The sequence below is a fragment of the Microcebus murinus genome, chromosome 9, assembly GCF_040939455.1.
Source record: "Microcebus murinus isolate Inina chromosome 9, M.murinus_Inina_mat1.0, whole genome shotgun sequence".
In the NCBI taxonomy this organism is placed as follows: domain Eukaryota; kingdom Metazoa; phylum Chordata; class Mammalia; order Primates; family Cheirogaleidae; genus Microcebus; species Microcebus murinus.
This window is the reverse complement of record NC_134112.1, coordinates 41,405,886-41,418,683: the sequence shown is the minus strand read 5'-3', so window position 1 is coordinate 41,418,683 and position 12,798 is coordinate 41,405,886. Positions and strand designations below refer to the sequence as shown.

General features: G+C 32.6%; 1 protein-coding gene across 3 annotated transcripts in view; it reads left to right on the top strand.

Annotated features, from left to right (window-relative positions):
• GLCCI1 (glucocorticoid induced 1) overlaps positions 1-12,798 on the top strand; it is a 92,529-nt gene that overhangs the window by 26,655 nt on the left and 53,076 nt on the right. For all 3 annotated transcript variants that reach the window (XM_012757061.3, XM_020289832.2, XM_076006425.1), the window contains exon 2: positions 6,825-6,976. In XM_012757061.3, the coding sequence (XP_012612515.2) occupies positions 6,825-6,976 (152 nt within the window). The remainder of the gene's footprint in view (positions 1-6,824; positions 6,977-12,798) is intronic.

Here is a 12,798-nt window from a genome sequence, read left to right as displayed (position 1 = left end):
GACTAGATGTTTAAGTTTATTAGATCTAAAAGTTTAGCTGCTAGTTGCTGATTTCAAAGAATTGGTTGATTTTTTTTTTTTTTTGCAGTATATTTTCTGGAGTGTATAGTCAGACTTACAATTCCTCTAAATAAGTTATTGTCAAAAAAAGGGTTTTATTTTTGAGCACCCAGTTCCTCAGGGATCTACTCCCAATTCTTCAGACATTTGTTCTTAAACTTTTTTAGTAGCATTAGTGTAACCTGAAATGCTTATTAAAAATTCAGATTTTGGCAGGGTGCCATAGCTCATGCCTGTAATCTCAACACTTTGGGAGGCCAAGGCAAGAGGATCCCTCGAGGCCAGGAGTTCAAGACCAGCCTGGGCAACATAACGAGACTCAGTCTCTACAAAAACACTTTTAAAAAATTAACCAGGCATGATGATACGTAACTGTAGTCCCACTACAGGAGGCTGAGGTGGGAGGATCGCTGGTGTTTGAGACCGCAGTGAGCTCTGATCACACTACTGCACTCCAGCCTGGGTGACAGAGCGAGACCCCGTTTCTAAAAAAGAACCCAAAATCCTCAAACTTTTTAAATGGAAAAAGAGAAGAAAAGTAAATGTAGTAATTTATTTAAAATTAAAAAAAAAAAACAAAAAAAACCCCAAAAAACCAACAAACAAAAAACATCAAAATTCAGATTTCTTGGTCCCACCTCCAGAGAGTCTCATATCATTGATGAGAAGTTGGGCCCAGAAATCTGCATTTTTAGCAAGTTTTTCAAGCTTTTAGAAACATTGCTTTAATACCTCAGTGCTTCCCAAATTTGAGGATGCATCTGAATTTGTCTGGTTTGTTTTAAAACACTATTAATTCCTGATTCCACCCTATAACTATTTAATCAGAATTTTTCTGGGAGTGGAGGTCTGGAACTTGAATTTTTAACAAGCTGCCCTGTGGTCCTTAACATAGCAAACCGCGTCTCAGGATCCCATGCTTGAGATCCATTGCTTAGTCTGCATATGAGTTGCCTGAGTAGAGCCTTTTACCTTTATGTTCTAAGATCTTCCAAGTTGTCATTTCTGGGTGATACATTAAACAGCTCGCTCTTTTACTTCTCGGACATACCACATGTTGACATTGCAGTGGCCAAAAAGCATTGCCAATTTTTAAAAACATTCTTTAACATTTTTTTTTTTAATCAATACTAGGTAATTTACACATTGGGTAATTGGGACTTCATGGCTCTTTTTGTTTTGGACAGTAACAAAGTTAGCTTATAGACATGATTATTTTTGATATGTTGACAAAAGTTTTCATACACTGTAAGCACTTAAATTTAAGATAAATGTCTTTATATATGTTCACTTTGTTATTGTTGGCTAGTATTAATGTGATACTTTTATATAAAAGGTAGTTATTAATATGACTTCTGTGTAGTAAAGAACTGGAAAAATTGATATTAGTACTTAGTTATCTTAAGCATTTGGCTGAACTGTATAGTTTAGGATTATTTACAATTAGAATCAGTGATACATTTTGAATAAAGTAAGAAGCAGGCTATTCTCTGTCCAAGAAAAGAATGTGAGCTCTTTTTTTTTTGTATTGTATATGTTAGTTTGCATTATGTATGGCTACATTATGGCACTCAAAACTATGGCATCTTCTTTACCAGTTGGTATAACTGTAGTTTGGAGGATGTGGCAGCTTGTGTCATATCTCACTGTAGTTAAAGCTCTTCAAGTTTCTACATTCTCTAAATTTTCTTTAACTTGTGGAAATTCCACTTAATTTTGTTAACTTTCTACTGGAGATTTGCTTCTTAAGACATCAGATTTTCAAACTCACTAATCAGTCAATCTTCAGTAATTGCCACTAAAGTAAAAATTGTTTCTGGGGACAAATTAATTGGGCATCATACTGCTTTGGCAGTTATATTTTAAAGCATTTTTTTTTTTTTTTGCCTGTTTAGGATAGTGACTGGTTTGCTATTCAGATTCATAGTTATCTAATATGGTTTCTTGTCTTTAAACCCATTTTAATATTATTAAAGTAGAATTTCCAGTTGGCTGCTAGAGAGTAATTATTTTGTATAGTCCTTAGTAGATACCACAGAGAAGCCTCAGGCCTACCAACTACTGCTGCATGTGGCTCCTTATTGGGGCAGGGATGGAGGGAAGGAAGGAGGGAAAGTACAACTTGTAGGTGAATGTAATGGGGAGGCCTTTTTATAGACCTCTGTTATGAACAATCATGTTCTGGAACCAAGAATCATAATAATACTGGGATTTGGAAAAGGGTCATCTACCATTTGATAATAGGTATGCTTTTTTTAACTGTCAAATTTTGTTGCTGAATTTATATAGTATTGTGTCTTTTACCCTCACATATTTAAGGGAGAGAGATATTAGCGTCTAACTAACATGACATGACAAGAATCTTATTACCCTTGAAAGTTCCCTTGGTATAATTATATAGCAGCATTCTTGCTGTCTGTTGTCTAGTTTATTTTTTGCCTTGATAGCCTTCCTGTCCTTCATTGTTGTGCATGTGCCGTACATATACTGCTTTATGTTATAATTTAATTCTGTATATCGTGTCTCCCTCAACCAGGATGTAAATCCTCTTTGAGGATAGGAAAAGAGTTTGAAACTTATTTAGTAGTTCCCCCTAGTACATGGAACAGTGCTTTCCATATAGTAGACATATTCCACAAGTTTTGTTTAGTAATAATGATTACCTGGTTTGCCACTTAGGAAGGTAGTCTTTTTCTGATCCATGTTTAGCTTAGGTAATGATGATGTGTATTTGTTTAATTGATTTTCTTTTATATTTTTAATATGAGTGTTTAATTTAGCAATTTTATTAAGTTATTCAAGCTATTGTATCTGAAGATTATTTGACTACACTAATTTATGTTTCTCGTTGATAAAAGTGTCTTCTTATTTGATCTACTTGAATTGAGGTAATTTTTTATTAATTAATAAAAACATATTGTGCTCACTCAGTCCAAAACAAATGTATATGTAATCATGAAACAAGAAACAATTTATTGTGTTGAATGTATAAATAATGCAAAACCATGTTGACTTTTATGATTGCACTGAAATGTAAAAACTGAATTGATGGGAGATATTACCACAAATCAAAAAAATAAAAATTAAGGGGCAACAAGGCTTAGATGTTGAGGCTGTCAAAAACTAACTCATTGGAGTGATAGTTTGGATAATATGAACAAGTCAACTTGTTGAAATAGAATTGTACTATTTATGATAAATGTTTTGATAAATCTAAGGCTCTTGTGGTATTTGATAAATGGGGTTATTATGGCTAATTATATCTTGGAATAGTACTATCATTGTCAGTATTTAAACCTATTCAGAATTTTTACCCTTCAAGTAATTTACATGGAAATTTCTAACTACTCTATATCATTGAAATTTTCCTGGTGAAAGTAATGGTTAGAATCTCTTTTAAAGTATAATTGAGATATAGCTTTTCAAGTATATTTGCCTAAAATACTTTAAGTCTTTTAAAAATGCCGAGTGGTAGAGGTAATTTTATTAACTCTGTGGACACTGTCCCATTTTCTTTTTAAGATATTTTTGGATTTTGTTTCTGTTGGTAACGTATGGTGCTTGTCTATACATTCTTACACATTTAAGCATTAGGATTATGGTCACAGAATTAGGCAAAGCTAATTGGCTAATCTACAGATTGAATGGAGCCTTCAGTTTCAGGTGCTTTATTCCAGTAGTCTTCATATTGAAGTAAGGTCACTTATTGCGGTATGGGAAGAAAGTACAGTTTCTCTGTTTTTTATTTCATAGGTATAAATTTGTATTTTGTCTGCTTTATAACATATGAGCAATATCATACATATTCAGGTTATAAATAAATACATATGTTGCTGCATGCCTGTATGTTTACCAATAGGAATACTTAGTCAAGATAACTTGAAGACCATAGTTCTAACAAACTATTAACAGCTAATTATAGAGATTGGACATTAAGGAGAGAGCATGTGATCTTTTTAAAGTGATAGGCAAAGATCCAGTGATTAAAAATACAGTAAAAGAAAAATTAGTAAATCTAGATTAGATATTATATTATATAGACCAAGAAGCTCAATTATAGATTGTTCATATATTTAATTCATTATAAAACATTAAAATCTCTGTTGTTTACTTACCAAATTAAAAGGTGTTTTAATGGCTAAATAGGCAACATGCAACTTTTCAAATAGTTTGGAGCAATTTAAGTATAGGCACAGGTTTTAATGGTTTTTTATTTTCTTATCATAGCTGACCTTTATGTTTTTAGGTTAGTGGTCCACTGTTATAAATGTTGATCCTGTTTTTCAAGGGATAATTTGTTTCTGTATTTTGTTTTTTGGTAGAAGTAATGTAAAATAACTTTAAAATTTTAAACAAATCATTATAAATCAGATTTATGGGGGATGTGTTAATTTTCTGTATTTCCCAAAGTTGCTACATTAGTAGATATTGCTTTTATAACCAAGAAAAATATTTAAAAGAATTGATAGAAATAAATTCTAGTAGTAGAATTGAAAACAGTGTACATATCTTCCAGATTACCTATGATGGGGGGAGGCAGTAAGAAGGGAGAAAAAGAAACAAATAATAACACAAAAAACAAGTAGCAAGGAAGCATTACAAAATAGGGAAGAAAATTACATGACAAGTTAAATTAGTTATAATAATAAATATAAGTGAGATAAATTCACCTTTTACAACATGAAGGCCTACTACAAAGTTTTTTCCAAAAAATATAATGACATGCTATATATGAGAGATACACAAAACTGAAGGTATTAGAGATTTTAGAGTATTTTTTAAAGTCTGTGACAGATCAATATAATAATTATGTTTGTATCCTGTCTTTTAATTTAACTCATTTGATATACAAGACAAAAAAAGGAACAGTATGCTCTGAAAACAAAATATATTTTCTCCATGACTCTTGAAATGTTTATAAAAGTTGACCATGTTTTTGGTCACAGAGAAAAATTTCAGGTAATTCCAAAGAGTAGAAATAGGTCACACTTGATTCTCTGCAATAAAATTAGAGCTAAGTAATAAAGATTAGGTGGAAATTTGGTAATTTTCAGATCTTTTCTAACAACTGTTGGATCAAAGAAGAAATCAAAACTGCAGTTGTAAGATGTTGTCTGGATAATATGACAATGTTACAGTGTACTGCAGTTTCTTTTGTTTTTCTGGTAAACTGATTGTGTATTCTGGTTCAGGAAGGTAGTTAAAGGGCAGGATTCAGTGACATGTTTCTTCACCTTCTGTAATGTGCAAGGCATTTTGTTTAATGTGAGATATGACTCTGAATAAGGCTCTGGTCCTTGGGCTTATAATCCATTGGACTTTATTATAGATTGCACACTAATAGTAAATTATTTGAGATGGATATATGGAAAATCCTCTAGTTTCTTTTTAGGTTTGGTGTTCAGTGTGATAATTTTAACTTTTAACAGAGATACTTAACACATTCACTGCCACATGAGTTGTATTTAACTCATGCTAGTTTTGCGCCTGGGGCCCTGTGAACCATATGTAACTCACACATGTCTTTACCTTGGGAGCAGCGTGAACTATTTTTCAAGTTGCATGTAAGTCATGCACAGAAAACAATAAAAAATAAATTTTTCATTAAATTAGAAAGGATTGTTTTGTTTTTTAAGTTTTTATTCTATTTTCATAATAAAACACTGTGGCCCCAAGGGGGGGAAAAACATTTTTCTAGTGCGGCAGTCGATGTGTTAAATGATATCCATATCATTGGAGAAGTAGATTGTTATAGTAGATTGATTAAACTATGTAGAATGTCTGGATATTTTGGTTCCTTTTTCCATCTGTCCCTATTAGCATCTCTCTTTCATTGAATAGTATCCCCCTTGGCTTCAAATACTTCATCTATAAATGAGAAAGGTTGAATTAAAATATAAATTTCTTGATACATGTTATTTTTGTGTAGCTGTGAATAAATTCATTAAGTAAGTATTGAACATCAACTCCTTTTCAGACTGTAGGGTTTGAACTTATGCTCTGGTTGGGGAGAGAGGCAAGCTTAGGGTGCCATGAAAGCAAAGGAGGGCAAGTATATCTTATACAAAGAAGAAAGGAGAGGGAAGGGCATTGGGGAAGTTTTCACAGAGGCAGTGTGACATCTGAGTTGATCTTGATAAATAAGAATTTGTCAAGTGACTAAAGAGGAAGAGAGTTCTTGGCTCAGGATATAGAATGCAGGGAGGCAGAGAGGGTACCTTTTACTTTTGGACAAATACAAGTTATTTGTATGACAGTTAGCATGGGCTTATGAAAGAGTAGCTAGCAAGAGTGTTAAACTTTGAGGTATATGGGATCTAAATTGTGAAAGCTTATTATGTCATACCAGATAATATGGGCTTTAAGTTAAAGACAATGACTAACCATAAATGATTTTTTAGCAGGGGTGGGAGATGGCACTGTAAGATTTAGTTGAGATGAATGTAGAGATAGCAGTTAGAAAGCTGGTGAGATGGGATGAAGTCTTAAATAAAGTAATGGCAATAGAGATAATATATAGATTTTATTATAATATAAGCCTCTAAAATGGATGGGCTTCGTAGCATTTTTGAAAGCCCTGAAAATGTAAGATTCAATATATGAGTATATTTTCCTTGGGAGATGGTTCATAAATTTTATCAGCTCATAATAGGACTATTAAATATATATTATAGCGAAAATTGACAAGATGACATTCTGCAAAATATGAAATTTAAATAATTTTAGAATTTACTAACAGCTAATCTCTTTTTCACTTTTTATAGTGGACAGGCCAAAATCTCAGCAAGTTCGAACATCTAGTACAATAAGGCGAACCTCCTCTTTGGATACGATAACAGGACCTTACCTCACAGGACAGTGGCCACGGGATCCTCATGTTCACTACCCTTCATGCATGAAAGATAAGGCTACTCAGGTAAAATAAATCAAAATCAACTTATTATCCTTTACTTCTATTTTGATCACAGTAAAGAAAATGTAATCAGGTTTTCCCAAATTTGAAATACATTCAACCAAAGAAGAAATTCATTGCTTTAAATAAACTCTATAATAATTGTTTTTTGTTTTCTTGGTTTTAGAAAATTTAGAATTATTTAATATTTTATATAATTTAATATTTTATAATATATAATATTTTAATTTTAATATTTAATAAGTAGCACATCAGTGTATATTGTATGGTTTCAAAGACTTATAGTTTTAAGAATTGCTTTCCAATACAAATTAAAATAGTGACTAGTAACCATTTTAGAAAATATAAGTGTTTTTTGAAGAAAATTTTGCACATTTCTTGAAAATAATTTATAAAGTATTAACACATGACTAACAATATTTATATTGAGGGATTTTTGTTTTCTGTTTAAAGCCAAGACCAGAAACCTTAAGGAAAAAATAGAAAGTTTGCTTTTGTTAACACTTTCCCTATTTGTGGGAGAATCCCCAAGCTTTTGATTTGAAAAGTTTTTCCTCCCATGTCAGAAAAAGATCAAAAAGCATCTTTATTCATGATTATCTGAGTGCTTAGCCATATCTTCATAACAATAGTCAATCAGCATTTATTGGTATTATGAAGAATACTAAAAATATCAGAGATGGACATTGGCCTTAAAGAACCTGCAGCATAGTTAGGAAGATAAAATGTAAATTTATAAAAATGGATAATAACAGATAGTTATTAGGTGTTAGATGAATGGAACATGTATTAATAAATGTGAGTGTATTCAAAGGAAGAAGAACAATTTGGGCTTTGTAGGTTAGGAAAGTAGAAGGATTAGAGTTTCATGTTTGAAGAATGAGAAAAAAAGAAAAGGTGAAGAGAATTTTGGACATGATCTATGAAAACCCTACTTCTCAAATTTTATAATTTTCTCAGTCAAGCTTGAAACCATGAAATTAACTTCTTTATCATTTGTGTTGTTAATTCTGTCCTTGTAATATTTTATGCCTCCCTAGTCTTTTGCGCTCCATTCTTTGTTTAATAACAGAAAGGGTAAGTTTGATGAGGCAGGCAGTAAACATAGCTAGCAAAACTTAGGGATGTGGCCTTGGATAGTTGGAGAGAGAGATGGACAGAGATGATTCAGAACCATCTTTCTGGAGGAGTTGTATTCACACATGTGATAAAGTGTAGATATAAGAAAGTCAAGTGACAGACTTAGTTTTTAGAAATGTATACAAGAGAGAAAGAGAAAACTAATTTATTCATCTGGAAGCAGCAAAAAGAGGAGGGGTTTAATATTTATTAACTATGTACCATGTACTGTTTTATAACCTGTATTTCGCTTAATTCATTTAACACTGTGACATGACACAGATGGGGAAGCAGAAACTCAGGAAAGTTAAATGACCTACCTGGAAACATAAAGCTAGAAAGTGTGGGAGCCAGATTGCTAACACAGGTTAATCTGTTAACTGAGCTTCAGTTTTATTATTATAAAAACAGGGTTCTAGGATAAATGGTATAGTGTGAATATCTGTCTCGCTTAGTGCAGTATTTGGCACCTTACTAAAAAATGGTAGCTATGCTTTTTAAATTGCAGAAAACCCCACCACACACCCTTTTATTGAATGAATGCTTTGTGCAGACACTATCCAGAAACACTATTTATTCTTCACAAAAACTGAGAAAGAAGAGGAGCCAGAGAAACAGCAATAGGCTAGGAGAAAAACTAGAGTAGTGTAGCCTTAAAAGTCAAGGGAGAAAGCTTGATAAGAAAGGAAAAATTATTGACAGTATCAATTGCTAAAGAGAGATTATGGAGAATAAGGACTAGATTTAGGGATGAGGGGCACATTGTCTTGGAGGGTACAATATTGGTGATATGGTAGAGTAGGAAATCAGGTATTTGGGAGTGAAGAAGAAGGTGATATGGAGATAGAGAAAAAGGGCACTGTATAGATAGATTTCTTATGCATGGCTGTTTCTTTATCTGTATGGTGAGATTAATGTAACCTAATTCATGTTATTGTTACATAATTAAATAGGGTAATTTGAAAATGTGGCAAATACTGTCTATATATTAGGTTATTAATAGTAGATGTAGACAGGCCCACTGGTAACATTTTCAGGGTCTGCAGGAAATATAAAGACCCACATATCTTATGTGTATAAGTTAAATAAACTATTAAATAAAATATATTCTGTTCTCTCACTTTGACAAATAAATCTTCATGTGGACCTGGAAGGTTAGGTGTTTAAACTAGGAAATTTTGAATTCTTGGGGGTCACATGCCAGATTGTGTCCACATGGGCCAAGGCCACCCCACCTTCTGAGCCCAAGTCCTGTTCTCTTCCTGTTCCTCATTCTATCCTATACTTTGAGGTAACTTTACACATATACTTACACTCCCAGTCCTCACTTTAAAGTTCCATCCATACCTGCTCAGGAAGCAAGACCCCAGAATAGGTGTTCACAAACCTTGAAAGCCAGGCTTGCTGCTATTTAGGCAAGGAATTCCTGGTCCTAAATGACCCATAGCATAGTCTACAATAGGGCTTGGGCTCATGGTGTGCATGTATTTTAGTCCCAAGGTCTTTTCACCCAATGGGGAGGAATATGGCTGGTAGAGGGCCAGAGCAGTTCCCCCCATATCTTGAAGCCCAGGATAGGGCTTTGTCTTGCCTGCATTTGGATGTAGGTCATTTATTTGAAAAGCTTTGCCTTGAAAAGAAGGCAAAATATAGGCTTCATTTTACAGATGAGGAACCTGAGGCTTAGAGATGTAATTTGTACATAGTTGCCTCACTAGTTAAGTATGAAGAGACTTAAACCCAGACCTGGCTGATTTCAATGCTTTTGCTTTTTCTCCAGCTCCGCATAGTCTTTCATAGTAATCACTGATACATATAGCACTTAACCTGCTGCTTGCCTCACAGGCATAAGAAATGGTCTTTCCCTAAGCATCTGTTAGTTTAACTGAAGATAGAAGAGATAAACACTAGAGATGGGTTTTATGGCCACATCCATTCCTCCTGGCTCTCAAATTCTTGGGTAGGGAAGTAGTAGTTTTTGTTTACTTAGTAAGTATTAGCAGAGGGGAGGTGGTATACTCAGCTGCTACAGATATTAAACACCTGGAATGTCTGGCCTTGGTGGAGGGTGTTTCCAGTATCTTCTTCCTTTTATATTTGTGTTTTAACTACCTTAATTATTGAGGGCTAGAAATAACATTTTTAATATTGTTTAATATATTTCATATTTGAGTCTTTAAAAAAAAGTAGCATAGTGTTGTCAAAAGACTGGACTTTGGAGGCAGATCTTATATTCAAATCAAGGCCCACTATGAGGGAACTTTGTGGGAAGATGAAAATGTATATCACTTTAAAAATTAATTAATTTTAATTGACAAGCAAAAATTGTTTACATTTATAGTGTACATGATGTTTTGATATAGTCATACATTTGAAGTGACTAAATAAAACTATGTAACATATGCATATGGTATGCATTACCTCACATATACATTTTTGTGGTGAGAACACTTAAAATCTAGTCTTATCAGTTTTCAAATATACAATATATTGTTATTAACTTTAGCCACCGTAATGTACAATCGATTTCTCAAAGTTATTCCTCTTAACTGAAAGCTTGTGTCCTTTGACCAGCATCTCCCCAAGCTCTCCAACCTTTAGCCTCTGGTAACCACAATTTTATTCTCTATTAGTTAAATGTTGTGTAGCTCAATAAAGGTTTGGTTACATGGGTGAATGCATTTATCAGAACTTACCCAGGTTTACATGTGTGCATTTTACCATATAACTTTAACTTTAAAACTATAGAATATGAACAAAAAACAATTGAACTCTGAGATATTTAGGGGTGAAGTATACTGCTGTCTTCAACTTACTTTGAGGTGAATCAAATTGAGATCAATTGATGGATGGACAGATGGGTAAATATGTGATGATATAGATATAGCAAAATGCTATATACAGATTTTGAGTGTTGGCTTTATGGGTATTCACTGAATAGTTTGTTAACTGTTCTTCTTGAAAGTTTTCTTAATAAAATGTTAAAAAAAAATATAGTTTACTGAATTAACTGCTTTGCGGCCCAGACTTTAGTTTCCTTTTCTGTAAACTGAAGTTAGTACACCCGATTCACACATTCACACATATATTTTGACTATTAAAAGATACAACATTATATTTCTAAGGCCTCTCAAGAAATGGATCATTGCCAGTTTATTAGAATAATATGTTTAGCTTAGTAGAAAGAAAAACTAGAAACCATTTGTGGAATTTAATATTACTTTAGCCTTGTAGATACAACCTTTTTTTAAACAAAAATTTATTACCAACTCTTAAAATTGAACTTGCAGTTAAAGTTACTTTAATAAGACAGTAGCAGTTCTTCAGTCTTCATCCCATAGCCTTAAGTATAATCTGTGGGAAAATTTTAAATTCTGCGTTTGAGTGTTTTTAAAGGTGAAGTAAAATGTTTTCTTTGTAAAGTGGTCAAACAAAAAAAAAATAATATATACAGCAGTAAGCAAAGGTGTTTCTACAACTTCCCAGGTATTCGGTGATTAGGGCTGTTCACAGATATTGGCGGTCTCTCTCCTTGGCACATGATAGGATTTTATTAATACTTCTCTGCCCACTTGAAGTTAAGTTGTGGCTATGAGACTTACTTTGGAAAGAACCTTTAAAGAGCTGACAAGGGGAAGTAACAGTGTTCACTCTTACTGTCTCCATTTGGGTCACTGAGTAACTGTGACAAACATATTCTTCATAGTGACCCATACATGTAGTATGGGTCATGTATGGCCATACATGTAGTTTTAAGCCAATTAAGATTTGGAGGTTGAGTTGTTACTATCTGGTAAGGTAGTCTCTACTGACTAATTTATAATGTATAACCCCTTTTAACAAATTTTTATAGGCCTTTGGAGCAGAATATTTTTTTCTTAATTAAAAACTTTCAAAAGATTCAGTATAAATGTAAAATCAGTATCAAAATAGAATGAAAGAAAAAAACTGAGTACTAGAAGTGATGTTTTTTCCATTAGAGTTTTGTCATTTGCTTAATTAGCTTTTTTTCTTACTTTTTAAAAAAATAGAATCTTAATAATTTATTGTCCTGCTGGAGTTTACAGACTTTAATCACTTTTATCTGGTACAGTTAGAAGCAGTTTTCTCTGTGTGAGTAGTCCATCCAAAACAGCCCCTGAACAGGCTAGCTCAGGTTCAAGTAGTCATCTCTTCTGAAATGTCTGTTAAACTAGACTTGATGCTGTAAAACTACTATAGTTGATTTTGATTAACAGACTTTCTGCAAGTGAATATTCAATCTTAAGAGAAATCCTACCGCCTTCTTTTTTTTGTAAACAAAGATCTAAAATACTTTAGAATAGATTTATATCTTAATAAAATGATGAACTTAATGCTTTTTATATATAACTTGTAAAATAAAAAAGTCACTTACCCAAACACAGAATTTCCACTTCAGATACCCTCTTCTTCAAGGTCAGCATCCTATCATGTCTTATAAAAGCTCTGTTCTTCTCAGTTCTTGCAGGGATGCTTGGTGATATATTTATATTATAGATCTTTGTAATTATCTCAGGATATTTTTGATTCGGCTAAATTAAAAGAAATAAATATTTTAGGTTATATATTTTTAGATTTTATCTAATTTTGATTTTAAAATAATACTTTTTAATAGTAAAATAATCCATGTAATATAGAACATTAATAATAAATTTTTTTATCTTCTCCAACTAAAATTCTTTATT